At 39.4% G+C, this 18,067-nt stretch overlaps 1 protein-coding gene across 3 annotated transcripts in view; it reads right to left on the bottom strand.

The window, feature by feature from the left end:
- The window catches only part of LOC124884971 (calpain-8-like), a 40,496-nt gene extending 22,719 nt beyond the window's left edge, over window positions 1-17,777 (bottom strand). For 2 of the 3 annotated variants that reach the window (XM_047393054.1, XM_047393053.1), the window contains exons 1-17: window positions 17,637-17,777; window positions 14,984-15,245; window positions 14,798-14,867; window positions 14,602-14,720; window positions 9,432-9,565; window positions 9,187-9,361; window positions 4,872-4,946; window positions 4,675-4,760; window positions 4,444-4,518; window positions 4,191-4,348; window positions 3,061-3,218; window positions 2,940-2,951; window positions 2,649-2,857; window positions 2,477-2,516; window positions 2,324-2,392; window positions 1,966-2,023; window positions 1,823-1,884 (exon numbers count right to left, since the gene is read on the bottom strand). In XM_047393054.1, the coding sequence (XP_047249010.1) occupies window positions 1,823-1,884; window positions 1,966-2,023; window positions 2,324-2,392; window positions 2,477-2,516; window positions 2,649-2,857; window positions 2,940-2,951; window positions 3,061-3,218; window positions 4,191-4,348; window positions 4,444-4,518; window positions 4,675-4,760; window positions 4,872-4,946; window positions 9,187-9,361; window positions 9,432-9,565; window positions 14,602-14,720; window positions 14,798-14,867; window positions 14,984-15,220 (1,737 nt within the window). In that variant the 5' untranslated portion in view covers window positions 15,221-15,245; window positions 17,637-17,777. Of the gene's footprint in view, window positions 1-1,822; window positions 2,024-2,323; window positions 2,393-2,476; window positions 2,517-2,648; window positions 2,858-2,939; window positions 2,952-3,060; window positions 3,219-4,190; window positions 4,349-4,443; window positions 4,519-4,674; window positions 4,761-4,871; window positions 4,947-9,186; window positions 9,362-9,431; window positions 9,566-14,601; window positions 14,721-14,797; window positions 14,868-14,983; window positions 15,246-17,636 lie in introns of all 3 variants that reach the window. The other variant, XM_047393052.1, reaches the window with a different exon arrangement.
- Window positions 17,778-18,067: the final 290 nt, after the last annotated feature.

Here is an 18,067-nt window from a genome sequence, read left to right on the forward strand (position 1 = left end):
AAAGAGGACCAGTTATGACAAGCAGGCTCAACAGCAGCAGTGCTAAGCATAGACTGAGTTGGAGGTAAAAATGTAATATCCTGGCTTGTGGAGACAAAAAACCTTAAAAGTCCATTACTGTCTACTTTGCAAAAAACAGGGGTAACAGGAACAGTGGGACACACAATAGGGCTGATGGTATCAAACAAAACCTGTGGTCTCCTCTTATTCAAAATTATCGGTTGGCAAAAATAATCAGATTTAGAGTTTTTAATGGTTTCATTTAAAGAAGACATAAGTTCCTTAAGGTGCAATCTGTGGGAAATCAGTAGGTCAGGATAGGCTTCGTGGTGGGATGTATGAAGACGGACTACTTTCCATCTGTGGGGAATGGGTGACAGCTGTTGTGCAGCTCTGTTTCAGGCATTTGTTCAATTGTGCTGCAGTCAATAGTTCATTCTGTCTCCAGTTTATATTTTTTGGATAGAAAACCAAGATCTGGAGCAGGCATCCCAGAGTATGGGACGCTAATAATTTCATAGAAAGCTCAAGGCTGGAGGAAGGTGGGGGCAGAAAATGCTGCAACATCCCTGGTGGAGACCAGAGGGTAATACACGTAAGGTCAAAATCATTTTACCCCCTACAGATTTCTTCTGCTTCTACGGTTTTGACCTACTTAAATGATCCATCAAATGTTAAGACAATTATAATGTGAGTAAATACAGGAAGCAGTTTTCAAATGATGATTTCTTTTTAAGGTAAGGCATCTTTCCAAACCAACCTGACCTTGTATGAATAAGTAATTACGGGGTAAGGCTTTTTGGATTGTGGCTCTGCTGCAGAACCCAAGCCTGACTGGGCTTAAGGTCACAGACTGTTGGTCGGACATTTTCCTTCAGGATCTTCTCCTAGACAGCAGAAATCATAGTTCTAGCATGTTCTGAAGCAGCAAAGCAGTCTCACACCATCACACTGCTAAATTTACACCAGATGTACAGTACTTTTAAAAAAGGTCTACTTTTGTTTCTTTAGTCCACCAAATATTTTCCCACAATTCTTGGGCTTCAGTAAAATGTTTTCTGGTAAATATGAGACAGATTTTTATGTTATTTTGGGTCAGCAGTGGCTCTGGCATCAGAACTCTCCTATGGAGCTCATTCTTGCCCAGTCTTTCCTTCTTATTGTTTATTCATAACCTTTGACCTTAACTGAGATATTGAGACCTGCAGAGCTTTATATGTTCTTCTAGGGTCTTTTGTGACCTCCTGGATTAGTTGTTGATGAGCTCTTGGAGTAAATTTGGTAGATCAGCTACTCCTGGAAAGGTTCTCCACTGTTCCATGTTCTCTCCATCTGATAACGGTTCTCACTTTGGTCCCTGCAGTCCCAAAGCCTTAGAAATGGCGTTTAACCCGTTACCAGACTAATAGAAGTCAGTGACTGTGTTTCTCATCTGTTCTTGAATTTTAAAGTGGATCATGATGGGTCGTTTTCGAGACCTTTCAGCCTACTTCATGCTGTCAGATGGGTTCTGTTTAGATAATTTTGGGATTTTACAGGTCAGGCTGTACTCAGGCCCGGGTTTTACTAGTGATGCTCAACCAAAACAGTTTGGTTATTCAAAGTTAGTTTATGATTGATCAAGGATAGTAATCAATTTTTCACTGGTGCTCATGTTAGTTTTTCCCTTTACTCAAGTTATCTTTGTCCGATTTTAACATTTGTCTCATCTGAAAAATCCAAGTGTGACCAAAAAGCAAACAGGAGAGACCTGTAAGGATGACTAGGTTGTTTTGTACTTTGATCAATCATCAGTAAGGGACTAAGTATTAGAGCAGGATACATCCATGAGAGCAACCATGCTCCTACAGGCGTCGATGCTGAACCCTCCAGATTTGAGGTCTTCTAAAGAATAAAACAAAGAGCAGCATATAACCATGTTAAAGTGACATGTTGATGCACACTGAAGGATTTTACAGTCCAAACCTTTTAAGAGGCTCTTATTTAAAATCCTCTGGAGCTGCTCAGCATCAACTTCTTCATACTGGAGAAAACAAATGACATTAACCAGCTGTCAAACTTCTTTGAGGTCGGTTCTAAACCCAGTATGAACACACAATCTCTGTAGAAACATCCCAACAAGCCAAACAGAACCAAGAGTTTGTTCCAAACAGCTTCTGTTTAAATGTCAAACAACAAAATATACCCGTTTAATTTGGATTATGCTATTTGTTTCCCATCTGTGTAAAAAATCTTGAACGATTTTAATGACCTGATTGACAGAACCTTTACTTGGCGTTGGTTCAAATAAAGCTGAGATTCAGGATTTTAAACCAGAATTCACCTTGTCTGAATATTGACAGAAGAATGTTGCTTTATTTTCATCCTCCTGTCTGTTCTTCACCTTCATTGGCTGAAAAATAAATATATTGAGCACATTTAATCTCATAGAGTGACATTCATCAACCAAACATGCTCTCCATTACCTGGAACGTACCTTTTGAACTGGTTCTGGAGAAATAGCACAAGAATTATCACTGTGAAGAAAGACATCCACACAGAACCTGTTTTATAAAGACATACACCTTTTTCCCTGATTAGAAGCTGATAAGTTGCCCAAAATGCACATAGAACATTTGGATGATCTGATGCAGAGAGCGGAGACATACTAGCAGTGGGTTTCTGTCTTGCAGAGGATGGTCAAGATGAACGAAGCCGTCTCATTGGGATGGAAGGTGGACGGAATGATCATGTATTCTCCAGGCTTCAGTGTGAGGAACTCCATCACTTCACGAGCATTCATGAAGGTTTTAGTTTGGGCAACAGGTGTTTGTGAGCTGAAGAATGAGGCTGTAAATTTCCCCCTGTGTGACAGATACTGTGGTACCACAGACATACCTCGTTTATATTGTTGTAATCAAATATTAAATAAAGGTTGTCTCGGTTAAAACATGTCTTACCTGTTCTTTCATCTGGAAGAAAATCAGTCAGAAAGTTGGAAAGACAAAAAGAAATTGGCTCAGTCAGCTGTGATTTAGATGTGAAAGTGTTTCTCATTGGGTTTACACAGGTGAAATTTACCTCAAATATGGAGAACCCAATGTAGAGGTTTTGAACCAGGTGTCGGTTCCTTTTGTCAGGTTTTTGCATGAGAGACACCAGCATGTTTTTCTCAGCCTTTCTCTTTGAGCTTTCACCACACACCTTGACTCGAAACTGTGGATTGGTCCAGAAGGTGTCTGAAAAGTGAAAGAGAGGCAAAGTTTGTTAGCAAGAAATGGAAAAGCTAAAGTAAAAATTCTGAATGAACTGAATTAGTGAGGATGAAATCTGTCAGCTTTTCTACTTTGCATCATGTTGGTGTTCAGTTTAGGCACTCTGAGCTGAGAAAGAGTGAAATTGTAAGACCTGACCATGCTTCATTTTGCAGCTGGCCAGCTGCTTTTTTTGCAGTCCACAGTTTACTCCATACAGGGCAAAAGTATTCATACCCCTTTTTGTGACAGACAAACACAAAGCTGTGTAGAGAAATTGAACATGGAAGGTGAACCTCCACTCCAGTCTCAGGTCTCCTCCAGACTCTAGCAGGTTTTCTTCCAGGATTGTCCTGGATTTAGCTCCATCCATCTTCCCATCAACTCTGACTAGCATCCCTGATCTTTTACTGATTTCCTCCAAATAGAAAGCTTTGATTTAATTATCTGTATCATTTCTCTCTTAAATACAAAACAACTCCTGTCTCATCCACTCCCTTTTCCTATGGGTTGGGTGAGTGGCTGTTCATCTCAAGCCTCCATTAGAAGTATTGGCTTACTTCTAGGTAGGTTGAATGTTATAGATAGATAGATAGATAGATAGATAGATAGATAGATAGATAGATAGATAGATAGATAGATAGATAGATAGATAGATAGATAGATAGATAGATAGATAGATAGATAGATAGATAGATAGATAGATAGATAGATAGATAGATAGATAGATAGATAGATAGATAGATAGATAGATAGATAGATAGATAGATAGATAGATAGATAGATAGATAGATAGATAGATAGATAGATAGATAGATAGATAGATAGATAGATAGATAGATAGATAGATAGATAGATAGATAGAACCTCTGTTGGATTTTGTAGAAATTACTGTAAAGTTTTTCATAAACTGTTGAAAATATTTTGGTATCTTCTGCCACAAGTTTTATAGAATACCTTTATAATTCATGCAGCCTCCAGCTGTAGTTCCTGCAACCCACCGGCCCTCAACCATAGAGGTCCTCCAGTGGCAAGAGTCCTCATCAAGAAAGTTTGGATTTAGACCGCAGATGTCAAGATCTGTGTAGAACTTACAGAAGTCCACCAGTGTCATCCTGTTATAATTACCAAGTAAATAAAACCTTTAAATGTTAAACTTTTAGGGGACAATAAAACGTGCTGTATGAGTTGTATAACTGAATTTGCTCACCAAAACTCTCCATCTTCAGCCACTGAAAGGCACTTTTCCCAATCTTGGGAGCTCACAGTTTGCCACAGAGAGGACCTGTAAAGGGCACTATTGGTTATCTATCAACTGTCTGGAGTCTTAGTTTAATTATAGCAGGCAGCAGAGGTTTAAGGTACTATTTAACATCAGATTTATTAATCATCTTCAGTTTCAGAGGCATTCATTAAGAATCACACGTGAATTTCTTCTCACCGATCACTCCAGTCTCCGTTCCACTCCCCTTTTCCCCAGGGATTCCACAAACGTACCATCTTTACTGGTTTCCTTCTGCTCATCAACTGCCCAACATCACAGAGATCATCACTGTCATGTACCAGTAATGTAAACATGAAATAAATAACTGTCACAGGATATTTATTATAATCCCGACTGATGAGTGGATGTTTTACCTGTATGACACCCGTCACAGTGTAGGCGTGGCCATGAACCAGCCCGTTGGGTGATGAGGTCGAAGAGGACGTCTCCTACAAATGACACATTAACAACAGTGCTGCATCCGTCCAAGACTGACAAGTTGTTTTAGCTTGCTACAAACATACTGTGTTACACACTTTCAAACAGATGGATCGTGGAAAACTTTATTTGAGTGTGAATGCATTTAGGATGGAAATATGTTCTCTCGGAAGTCTGAGCTTTGACCCGGCATAACCCAAAGTGAGCCTCTGAATGAAAGGTTCAAACCAGTGAGATTTGCTGTTTTGGTGCTAGTTAAAATTAGCATAACAAGTAGATAATATATTTGCCTCCATGTTATGCATTTAACCACAAAGTAGTGTTCACTAGTAGATACTGTAGAGCACTATGGGCACCTTTGGTGTGATCCAGTACAAAGCTTCAGAACGTTCACCACATCTTTCTCGTGTAACCATGTTGGATACTGATCTCATAGTTGCTTGAAAAACTCCAACATTCCAACTTCAGGGAAGGTTTTAGTTTTTCTGACTGGGATCTTGGGAAATCCATCTTCTGAGTAGGAAGAGAATGTATTAATATATCGGGCCGATTTCTAGACTATTGTGAGGGACCAGACGCCCTGTTGTAAGCTATAAATAACTTTCCTGGGATGAGCCTTCCACACATTCTGTTTTTGTCAAAATATTTACTGTATATGTATTGCATTGTCACCTGAGTTCTGTGTAGCTAAGCTAAGCTAAACTAAACTAAGCTAAGCTAAGCTAAAATAAGCTAAGCTAAGATAAGCTAAGCTAAGCTAAGCTAAGCTTTAAAAGCTTGACAATTATTTAGCATGTGTTCTGCAGCCTAAAAAAATCACAGCATTCTTCTGGTCTTCTCTGTCTCCTAGTAACCTGCCTATATTTACAATATTTAACAATCACTGTGTTCTGGGTTCCTGAATGTTTCTCAGTATATGATGGTGGACATTATGAACTGTTTATTGCAGATGTTTAGTGACATCATGTGGTTGCACGTAACAGCTGCTGTGCAAAGGGCCTCTCAATAAACTACTTTGGGCCTGATCTTCCAAAGGTTTGCGTGTACAAAACCGCAAGCAAACCTCTTTGTATCAGCAAAGCTTATCTACAAACGAGGTGGTAATTAGATTGCGTGTGCAAAATCAGTGGAACTGTGGGCGCAAACGTTTTAGTGTGTTTGCCTTCATGAATATGCAAAACATATGACAATGACCCAAACGCTCAAATTCATGGGAGGAGGATATGCAAATGTCATCCCTTACCACCTGTAATGTGATTTTCAAATCCTGAAACGGTTTGCGAACGCAATTTTTGAGTGTGGATTTAGGATGTTTGAAATGTAGGTACTAACCGGGATGCAAAAATGTCTGCAGCCACTTAGGCCAGAAGAAGGCATAGATAGAAAGACAGATGACAAGGAGAGAGAAGCTTCTGTACATGTGCCAACAGATTTGTGTTGTCAAAAATAAAAATATTAAAAATAGATGAGAATAGAGGATTCACTTCACAACATTGGAAATAACTGCAGAACCTGATCTGTGTTTGGACTGTTTTGATCCTGGGGAGCTTCCTGAGTTATCAGAAATATTAGCTTCATCTAAACCTTCAACTTGTATGTTAGACCCAATCCCAACCAAATTATTTAAGGAAGTGTTCCCTCTGATTACCAGCCCCATTTTAGATATGATTAATTTATCCTTAGTAAATGGATCAGAACCACAAGCTTTTAAGTTAGCTGTAATTAAACCTTTACTTAAGAAACCTTCGCTTGATCGAGATGATTTAATAAATTACAGACCTATATCCAATCTTCCATTCTTATCTAAAATTCTTGAGAAAATAGTTGCTAATCAAATGTGTGAACATTTATACAGCAATGACCTGTTTGAAGAGTTTCAGTCAGGTTTCAGAGCTCATCATAGCACTGAAACAGCTCTGCTGAAAGTCACTAATGATATTCTTATGGCCTCAGATAATGGACTTGTGTCTGTTCTGGTTCTGTTAGATCTCAGTGCTGCATTTGATCCAGTCGACCTTAATATTCTCTTAAAAAGGCTGGAATATGCTGTAGGGATCAGGGGAACAGCGCTAGGCTGGTTTAAATCTTATCTGTCTGACAGATTCCAGTTTGTTCATGTAAATGATAAATCATCTTTAAACTCCAGGGTTAATTGTGGAGTACCACAGGGTTCAGTACTTGGGCAAATTCTCTTTACTATATATATGCTTCCAATAGGTCAAATTATCAGGCAGACGCCTGTCTACTTTTAAGGCTAGGCTTAAAACTTTCCTTTTTAATAAAGCTTATAGTTAGAGTGGCTTAGTTTATCCTGAGCTATCTCTGTAGTTATGCTGCTATAGGCTTAAGCTGCTGGAGGACATAATGACCACTTTCACCCTCTTCGCTACATTCTCACACTACTCTCCAATTTTGCATTATTTGCTGTTATTTCAGCTTTTAACTTTGTTCTCTCTTTTCTCTTCCTAGAAGCTACACCTGGCCTGTCTCTGTGTCTACCTGTGACACCTTTCTGGAGAGGGGCATTGTCCAAGCTTCTGCTGGCAACAACTTAATGCTTACCTTCTACAGATGATCCACATAACCCTGTCTTTCAGTGTTTAACCCTTTCTCTCTCCTAGACATGGCTACTGACTGAGCTTCTACTGTAACTAACTCTATGTGCTCTCTTTCAGACTCTAACCTTGAAAACTGGCTCAGAGTTTATCTGTTCTTTCTTTCTAGGTGAAACGACTAAAGGAGCTACATCCATTAACATTTACTTTTCCTTCCCATAGAAAGTACTCCTGGATCAGTGCTTCTTTGTTCTCTTTGTGTCTCTGCTCTGTTCTCTCAAACCCCCAGTCGGTCGTGGCAGATGGCCGCTCACACTGAACCTGGTTCTGCTGGAGACTAAAACACATTGTATTATGTTATGTCATTGCAGGGCAATCGGAGCTGGATCAGTTTGATTACGTTGTTTAAATGTGAACATATGCCTGGGGAGGGTTTTGTTTATGCAGTTAAAAATTACTTTGTCCCCAAAAAACTATTTAAACAATCAAACACAAATATTGTTAAAATATTGGCAAAGCAAACAAAACAAATTTAGAAAATCATTGGAAAATTATTTATTTTTACATACATAAATGTTTGATTTAACTTTTTTGCAGGACAGTTATGTGACGCCATGTTTTAAAATTAGCAAAGCTATAAGATACAGATTGCCATCTCCAACAACAATCTATTTTTATGTTGCTAATATTATGTTCAGGCTTAAATATTGTGGCTGATTATGATAAACTCCAAACTCTTCAAACATAAACTCTAAAAAAACAGCAGAACCTGGTGAGTCTCCGAAAATAATTAAAAGATCAAGGGAGACAAATTAATTAACAGACATATTATATAGTTAATTTTGATTGGAAAATTTGTTGCGAGTTTTTTCGAGCAAGAAAAGAGAAATAATCTCATCAGGACAGATGACAAACCTGCTGTGAGTAGCACAACAAAAGCTAACTAACTGTAACAGTCACGAAAAGCAAGGGCTGAACGGAACAGAAGGAAAAAATCAGCAGCTGGATCATTTATAATGATGCAGCGCGACAATCCCTGCATATTTCTAGCAAAACAGCAGAGCATGTGTTTGCTTTTCCTCTGGTTCTGGCCTGTAGCACACGCAATTTCCTCATTTAAATAGGGTGGTCTGCACCTGTTGTCCATTGCACACGCAATATTTGAAAATCGCACGTAACACACCCACTTATTGCACGTGCAATTTATTTACAGTACACGCAAATTAGCACCCGCTATTTGGGATCTTTGAAGATCAGGCCCTTTGTCTGCTGTTGCCCCAGTGGTGGCAGGATGTGGTTGCAGCAAGAATAGTTGTCACTGCTGTTGCCTGGGTGCTCCACACATCATGCAGGACATGGATATGCAACCACCATGATAATGAACTGCACCTTACTTGTAAGCCCTGCAGAGTCCATCTGGGCTTACTTTTGTAAGGTCTTGGCGTCGTGTGACGGAGGTCTTTGGCCAGGCTTTGTTAATTCTGTTGTGCCAATCACCTGGTTGAGGGGTTTTAGATTTTATGAACAGGGAACAACGTATATCTTTTCTGTCTCACTGAGAAGAGATACACCAATTATAAGGTTTAGTTGTTGGTCATTCACAGAAAATGGGTTAAATCTTCCTCATCTGTAAATTTTTGGAGGTGCATATCATGACAACATTAAAAACAGTAAGTGTAAGTAGATTTCTGCATACCTCTTGTGGTGTGCTACAGCCCAGCAGAGCACCAAAGTTAGCAGCTCTGGACATCAACTCCCACAGGTCTGGAGGAGGATCCGACAGCTGGATACATATGTGGACACCTCCAGTGAAGTCCACCATAGCCTCTGCAGGAGTTCCAACATTCATGTCGGTGTAGGAGCCACATACCCTGATGGAAGAAGGTGTGGAAGTTGTTAATCAGATGTAAAGAGCTAAATATGAAAAAGCAGTGTACTTACTTGGCGTAGGCTTTCTCCAGCAGGGCGGGCCAGAACTCAGTTTGGTTCTTGGACTGAACGAAGACTAGTCTGCCGTTGATTGTTGGCAGCTTATCATCAATCACAACATCCACCCACTTTCCAAATCTCCAGAACTAAATATATGAAAAAACCTTTATTATCCACGAGAGTTGGCTGCCAAATATGCATTTGTGTTCAGACGTTTAAATACGCTTATTGTGGTCCCTGATGCCATGAAAAATGTTTTAATAGTTTTCTAAGCAACTGCAGATTACATAATCAGTTATTCAGATATTTCACCACTTTGCCACATTCTAAAAAAAGATCTAAACGGTCCTCTTTACATGAAGGTGAACTGGTTAGGATGTTTAGGAACAGCCCAGACTGACTTGATTAAAATGCGGGTCCTCTGGAGAAGAGTTTTAAGGTCAGAAGAGACCAAAATTAAACCATTTCATCTCATTGACAAAAATTGTGTTTGGAAACCAGAGACTACTGTACCAACTGTCAAGCAAGGTGCTTGTAGCATCATCCTGTGGGATTCTTTTACTGCCACTACTCGTTGGATTATAAACTAAGTTGGGTGTTCAAACAGGAGAGTATTCCCATAAACATATTAAGATTCTGGAATGGCGTTCCAAGAGCTCTGACCTCAACCCTGTAGAAAATCTGTGGACTTAAATCCGGGTGTGTGCCAGGAAACCAATCAGTGTAAACTCTACCAGTTCTGCCCAGAAGAGAGGGCAAATATCAGCCATGATAATGCCAGAAGTTGGCGATGGTTGCAAAAAGTGTGTGGTTGAGATGCAACTTGCCAAATTCTTCAAATATTAGTGTGAGTGTAAGGTTGTGCACCCAGGTCTTATTTACAAAAATTACTCCAGCTGATTGTATATTCTCGCTACAGTTAAATCCTTAAAACAAATGTGTGTTCCCAATTACTCAACCTAGAGTTTACACCACATGTGAAAGCTCCATATGTCAACATGCTGTGCACTGAAAGAGGTTGAATACAGTAGAACGTTATGCAGACTCGAGGCTCAATGAACTGCCTGGTAAAATGCAAGCTTTGCTATTGCTTTTCTGCCACTATGACTCTTACAATCAGTGGTGTCTCACTGGTCTTGTAGTTTCTGAAGTGCTTAAAGCTGCTCCCTCTGAAGGCTGGGTTCCAGCTGATTTTCATTAGGGCGTGAGACTTCAGAAAGTTGCTGTTGCCACTCGTCATGATTGCAGACCTTAGGTCATCATGAATGGACTCTCTGCTGATATTAATACTTATTTGGCAGTGCCTTCAGTGTATATTGGTAACAAAACAGACTGGGGTTCCAGCCTTGGGATATAAGAAGATACAGAACAGTTTAAATGGGTCATTGTCTAGAACACAGACAAGGCTGTCCGCCAGCCTGGTTGGGACAAAAATGTCTAAAAACCCAACACAGACTCCTTAGCCAAATTGACTAAACATGACTGTATCTGGTTGTTACATTTTGATAACCATATAGATTTCCCGGATCAGGATAATGAGAAATCACATTTTCTTTTTGAAAATCAGCAGCTATGGGGTCTCATTTCATTGCTATGTTGATGATACCCAACTGTACCTTTATCTTGGTAGCAATGTGTCTGAGACCCTACCCATTCCATCTTCATCATAGTCAGCCCCTTCACTTTGCCAATTCTCCTCTCTTTCTACACTTACGGCCTGTCTGGAGAAGATAAAGGCATGGATGTAGCAAAATGTTCTCCACCTTAACAGTTCAAAAACGGAAGTAATTCAAATTTGTACTTCACATCAGATTCAACAACAAAAAATCTCAGCATTATCTTCTCTTTGCAGTATGGTCACCAATCTTGGTGTCAATTTTGATCCACAGCTTACATTTGAAAGCCATAATAAGCACATATGCAAAATCTCATTGTTCCACCTCTAAAATATTACTAAACTCCGGCCTTCACTCTCCCTCTCGGATACAGAAAGGCTTGCCCATGGCTTTGTCTCTTCCACTCTTGACTATTGCAACGCACGTCTTAGCGGGATTTCTGGCAAGAACGTACAGATTCCAGTACTTTCAGAACTGCCAGGATGCTGATGAAAGTGCGAAAACATGAACATATCACTCCCATTCTCTGTTCTCTTTACTCGCTTCCCATCTCTGCCCGGATCATCTATAACATCTCTCTGCTTACCTTAGATTGCCTGCATGGTAATGCGTCATTTTGTTTAAAAGACCTTCTCACCCTTCACTGTCCCTCACACGCTCTCCATTCTTCTAACAATGACCTGCACATTCCCAGGACTTGATCCCACACCATGGGAGATCGGGTCTTTTCCTGCACCACCCATCAGTTGTGGAACAATTTGCCTCCACATCTGAGGGCTCCACAGACCCTGACACATTTTAAAACAGGCCTCAAAACCTTCCTTTTTACCCAATGTGTTAGGGCTCGCGAGATATAGGACCCCGGAATGCAGACTAGTAGGCAGCATAACGGTAAGTGCAAAAGATTTAATAACAAAAAACTCACTCACTAGGAGGCAGAAACAAGAACAATAAACGCACAGGCAAAACTGACATGGGCAGGCTGGCAAGACAGGCTTGACGTGAACAGCTGGATATGAGCTTGAATTGAAAACAAGACTTGAGCATGAAATGATTCCGTGAGGAATAAACAGAACAGGTGTGCATATATGGAGTGTAAACCAGGTGAAGCAAGACAGATTAACTAGATGCAGGTGAACCAAATAAAGTTAATTAACAGACAGGAGAGAACAAAACGTAACTGGAGCAAAACAGACTCTTGAATACATACTAACAAAAACTAGAAAAACATGAAACTAAACATAACCAGATCCAAAAACCAAACTTGACAAAACATGTACAAGACTAACACATGACCAGAAAAACAAACAGAAGAACGATTCAAAACCTTAACTGTGAAAAACATAAAGAAAAAACCCAAAACCAAAAAATCAAACAAACCCAAATCATAACACAATGTTTCTAATGGCCTCCATTCAAAGCTTTGTCCTGTTTCTATTTTTCTTTTGCATTTAATGGCCTCAAGACTTCTACTTGTGTATTTTATCTGCATTTTAATGTCCCTGTTTGTATCAGTGGTTTTTTCTTTTTATCGATTGTAGCACTTTAAGATTTTGCTGGAAATGTAAAGTGCATTACAAATAAAATCTATTATTAGAACTGATTTTAACAAAATTTCCCAATTTCATCAAATAAACTGCAAAATCTTAGAAGAAATCGTACAGCAACTAAGCTCTTCTTCCTGCTGTCTCGATGTTTTACCCACAGCTTTCCTTAAGAAAGCTTTGCCTGTAATAACATCTGATTTAACACAAATAATAAACACATCCCTTTTATCAGGTGTTTTCCTCCAGGCCCTGAAAACAGCAATTATCAAACCTCTATTGAAAAATAGCAACTTGGACAAGCTGCTACTACAGAACTACAGGCCTATATCAAACCTCCTCTTCATCAGTGAGATTATTGAAAAATCTGTGTTTCAGCAGTTAAACAACTTCCTAACAACGACCAACCGCTGCGATGTCTTCCAGTCAGGCTTCCTGCTCACCACAGTACAGAGACTGCTCTTGTCAAGGTGTTCAATGACATCCGTATAAATGCAGACTGTGGAAGAACCACAGTGCTGGTATTACTGGACCTTAGTGCAGCATTCAACACTGTTGATCCATTTTATTAGAGCGCCTGGAACACTGGGTCGGCCTTTCTGGATCAGCACTCAACTGGTTTAAATCCTACTTGAAGGACAGGGACTTTTTTGTGTCAGTAGGTAACTTTACATCAGAGACACAAAAATAACATGTGGCGTTCCCCAAGGGTCCATCTTAGGGCCCCTCCTATTCAATATCTACATGCTCCCCCTAACTCAGATTTTAATAAACAACAACGTAAGTTATCATAACTATGCAGACGACACACAGCTATACGTTACGATGTTATCAGGTGACCATGAACCCATTCAAGTGCTGGGTAAATGCTTAGAAGAAATCAATGCATGGATGGGCCTAAATTATCTTCAACTGAATCAAAACAAAACTGAAGTAATAATCTTTGGACCAAAGGAAGAGCGTTTAAAAGTTAGCACACAGTTTCAGTTAATACAGCTAGAAACCACCAGTCAGGCTGGAAACCTGGGTGTAGTGATGAACTCAGACCTGAACCTTCAGAGAAACATAAAGACAGTAACAAGGTTGGCCTTCTATCACCTAAAGAACATCTCCAGGATTAAAGGACTAATGTCTCAGCAGGACCTTGAAAAACTAATTCATGGGTTCATCTTTAGTAGAATTGATTACTGCAACGGTGTCTTCACAGGTCTGCCTAAAAAGTGGATCAGACCGCTGCAGTTGATCCAGAACGCTGCTGCCCGCGACCTCACTAGAACTAATAAAGTGGACCACATCAGCCCGGTTCTAAAGTCCCTACACTGGCTCCCTGTAGCTCAGAGAATAGACTTTAAAATACTTCTGTTAGTCTATAAATCACTGAATGGCTTAGCACCAAAATATATTACAGACTTGTTGTCAGTGGATCAACCACCCAGACCTCTCAGGTCTTCAGGCTCAAATCTACTCTGCAGAACCAGAACCAAACATGGAGAAGCAGCTTTTAGTTCTTATGCTCCACTAATCTGGAATAAACTCCCAGAAAACTGTAAAAGCACCGAAACCCTAAGTTGCTTTAAATCAAGATTAAAAACGTATTTGTTTAGAGTGGCCTTTGACTGGGCCATCTAAACATTTTTAGTTAAGTTTTCAGTCCAATTTTCCTTTCATTTTCTTGTCCATCATTCTATTCTCTTTATTTGATTTAACTGTTTTAAATGACCTCTGTTGTTTGATTTTATCATTTGATTTGTTTTTCTGTGTCTGTATCTGTGTTTATTTGCTTTGTAATTGTATGTACAGCGCTTTGAGTGTCTCGTTGCTGAAAAGCGCTATATAAATAACCTTACCTTACCTTATTATTATTATTATTATAAATGCTCTGGTTGAGCACATCAGAAAGTTGGTTTCTATGGGAACAACAGGTTTCTTTTACATTTACTGCTATGTGCAGTCGACCATAATGACTGTTTTCATGGAAGCAGTGTTTGGTTTAGTTCCAGCGGTGGTGTTGTTGGTATTTACCATGAAATGAAACAGGCCGCAGTAGTTCTCATCAAACCCTTGTTTAGCAGGAACAACCTGCCTGAAGATGTGATCTTGGAAGGTCAGAGCACCAATAGACGCAAGAAACCAGCAGTTTCCTGTTCCAAAAAACATACACAGGTTATCAAGAAATCAGATAATAGAGGCAAAAAAGAGAAAGGAAAAATGGCCTCACCAAGCGCTCCTTGACCAAAGTCAAACCTTGAGAACCCATGAAGGACAAAGGATGGATTTTGACTTATTTTCTAGACAAGAAGCAAAAAGTTGAGTGGGAAGACAAAACATTTTTTAATCTTATCACCATCTGAACAACATGGTTGAACACAACCAAACATAAAATCTGGAGTTGAAGCACACTCACTGCAGGCCTGAGCCACACGACCCGGGCCAGATCAGCGGGGCTCAGTATTCCCTGTCCAATGGACTTCCTGTCAGGTGGGAACATGTCGTCGATAAACTTTACTCTCTGGGTGACACAGAACTCCTTCAGCTGCTGGTAGTCTTGACTGAAAAGCAAGCTGGGGTTTAGGAGGCTCCCATAACCTTCCTGTTTTTGACGGGCCTCCATAATGTTCAGACACACTCCTGGGGGAGGCATGGCTGCAGAGTTTCAGCTCGGATCCCTGGAGAAAGTAAATGCAAATGTGTAAATTTAACTGTTACAGTCATGATAAAAAGTTGTGGGACTCCGAGTCAAGGCAAGCTTTTTTTAATGCACCTCTCATACACAGGGTAGTTCAAAGTGCTCCCAGGAGAATTACATTAAAAACAGGAAACACATAAGAGTAAAATGTAAGCGTCACATAAAAGAATAAAATGTTAAAATGCACATTTAAAATAAAAAGTTAGGCCTGACAATAATCACCTGGTAAAGTAACCCTTAAACTTTATGGGTAGCTACAGTTAAAAATAATGTTTTCACTCTGAATTTAAAGGAGACATCAAGTTATGCATATCTCAGGTTTTCAGACAATTTATTCTAGAGCTGAGGAGCATAGAAGCTTAATGCTGTCTCACCTTGTGTAGTTCTGCTTCTGGGAACACTGAGTAAGCAGACCTGAGGGGTCTACATAGTTCATACCTAACCAGAAACTCAGAATGTATTTTCACCCAAGATCATTTAGTGCTTTATGGACCAATGGCAGAATTTTAAAACAAACTCTTTGACAAACAGGAAGCCAGAGCAATGATTTAAGGGCTGGTTCTGATTCGATCCATTTTTCTAGTTTTGTTCAGGACTCTGGCTGCATCATTTTGTGCAAAACCAAGCAGTAATAACAGAAGAAAATACAATAAAATAAGTTATGTACAGTAAATAATGGAGTCGATTGTGCTAAAGTGATAATGATTGCAGGTATTTACAAATACGCAGGTTATTACACAAGTTATTATGCATTGGAATTGAACAGTGTGACAGCGGTGGGGATGAAGGACCTGCGGTAGCGCTCCTATCTTCACTGAGGATGTTTCAGTCGGCCACTGAAGGAGCTGCTCAGATCCTCCACAGTAAGGTGCAGCGGGTCAGAGGTTATGTTAACTGGAACTGATGCATGAAAACCTCATATTTCAAAGGGAAAGATATTGATAGAACTTTAACTATTTACAAAATTCATGTTTTTTATGCTTGGCTTTTGTTTCTTTACTGATTCAATTATTGAGATTCTGCATATTACTGGGATTTCTAATAGGTTATTAGATCCATGAATTATTTCAGTATTGTTTAATTTGCCTTGAAGTGTCATTTTTCAGATTTTGAAATGAAATGTTTTATGAAATATAAATCTAATTGTTTTATGTAAAGTATAGATAGATTGACTTTTATTGTCATTCACACACACAAAAACTGTGCAACATGAACGAAGCTCTAAATAGCTCTAATGAAATGAAATGTAATAATATAAAATAAATAGCAGTATAGAAATTTAAAGTGAAACAAGCAATAGCATAGACAAATGTACAAAGATTTTACTCTGCAGCATTTTTACAACATTAATAGTTATTGCAATGATAGAATTTTAGATGACAGGTTATTTTAAATATAATTATCTAGTTATACGATTAGAATTCTGTGATAATTACTCTAAAATAATGAAATAAGAAAATCACACATTATTTCCCAGACTGATGACTGTTTATCATCCCTTAGATACAGATCCATCCCACACAGTCAAATATTTTAGTGTGTATTTCTGTTCATTCTGATGATCCTGGTTTATAGTTAATTAAAATTAAGACCAATTGGACCAATAAAAATCAATTTAAATCCAGAAATGTGTTCCTACTGAACAGTACCTCCATGTTCTGTTCAGTATCTCCCCCTTAGTATTTGGTCTGGGCTCCTTTTGCATTAGCTACGGCATCAATGCAGCGTGGCATGGAGGAGATCAGCCAGTAGTTCTGCTCAGGTGTTCAGGAAGCCCAGGTTGCTTTGATAGCGACCTTCAGGTCATTTTCATTGTTAGTTCTGGTGTCTATCGTCTTCCTCAAAACAACAGCCCATAGATTCTTTGTGGGGTTTAGGTCAGACCAGGTTCCTTGAGTTACCATGGTGACTAAAGGAGGTATTGGTACTTTTTTAGCAGTGTGAGCTTTGCTTGACAATCCTGTGGAGAATGCAGTTTCATGTTGCTTCTGCATATTCTTTTAACCACATTTTTCCTTCCATGAAACTTTTCATTAATATTCTTGGATGTAGCACTTTGAACAGCCAACTTTTTTAGCAATGACCCTTATATGGTATGAATTTAAACTTTCTGTACTGAATTACTGAAATTCTACCTTTTTGATGATGCACCTGTACACTTCTAGATGAGTTTTCAGAGACAGAGGAACACATGGATAATCCAGAGAAAGTGAAACTGAGGGATAAGCTGTGAATCATCAATTGCGGCCTAAATATAATCACTATTTCAGTTCCTGTAAATGTGAACAGGTATCAAATGGCGTTTCTAGTTTACCTGCAGGAAGCAGGACTGTTTTACAAGTACTGTTTTTGAGAAAACATTAGACCTTACCTTACTGGTTCAAAAAGGAGTGGAAAGGTGAGAACAGCAAAGCTTCGTCAACTGACTTTGGGCCTTTTGTTTCTTAAGCAAATACAGAAATGATCTATGACCAGGCCAGGTCTGAAGCCACCTGCAGCAGACTGCTGCTGCTTCCTGCTTCTGTTGACCAAACGGGTGAAGTGGGGAGGAGTATTTCATTTACAGAGCAGTGTTCCTGCACAGACTTTATTATATGCACACTCATCGTCAGAACAGCACATCTGTCAATAATTAATTTGATAATCAAAGCAGTTAGAGCTGCAGAAGTGGCTTGCTGCAATGTGACACCTTCTGACTGTATGAAAACCTAACTAACCACTTCATCCGGGCTGAGCTGTGTAGTTGGAGCTCATTTGCTGCCTCATTCATCCTTACAGAAGGGTCCAGATGAATTATTTCAA

The sequence above is a fragment of the Girardinichthys multiradiatus genome, chromosome 19 (assembly GCF_021462225.1).
Source record: "Girardinichthys multiradiatus isolate DD_20200921_A chromosome 19, DD_fGirMul_XY1, whole genome shotgun sequence".
In the NCBI taxonomy this organism is placed as follows: Eukaryota; Metazoa; Chordata; class Actinopteri; order Cyprinodontiformes; family Goodeidae; genus Girardinichthys; species Girardinichthys multiradiatus.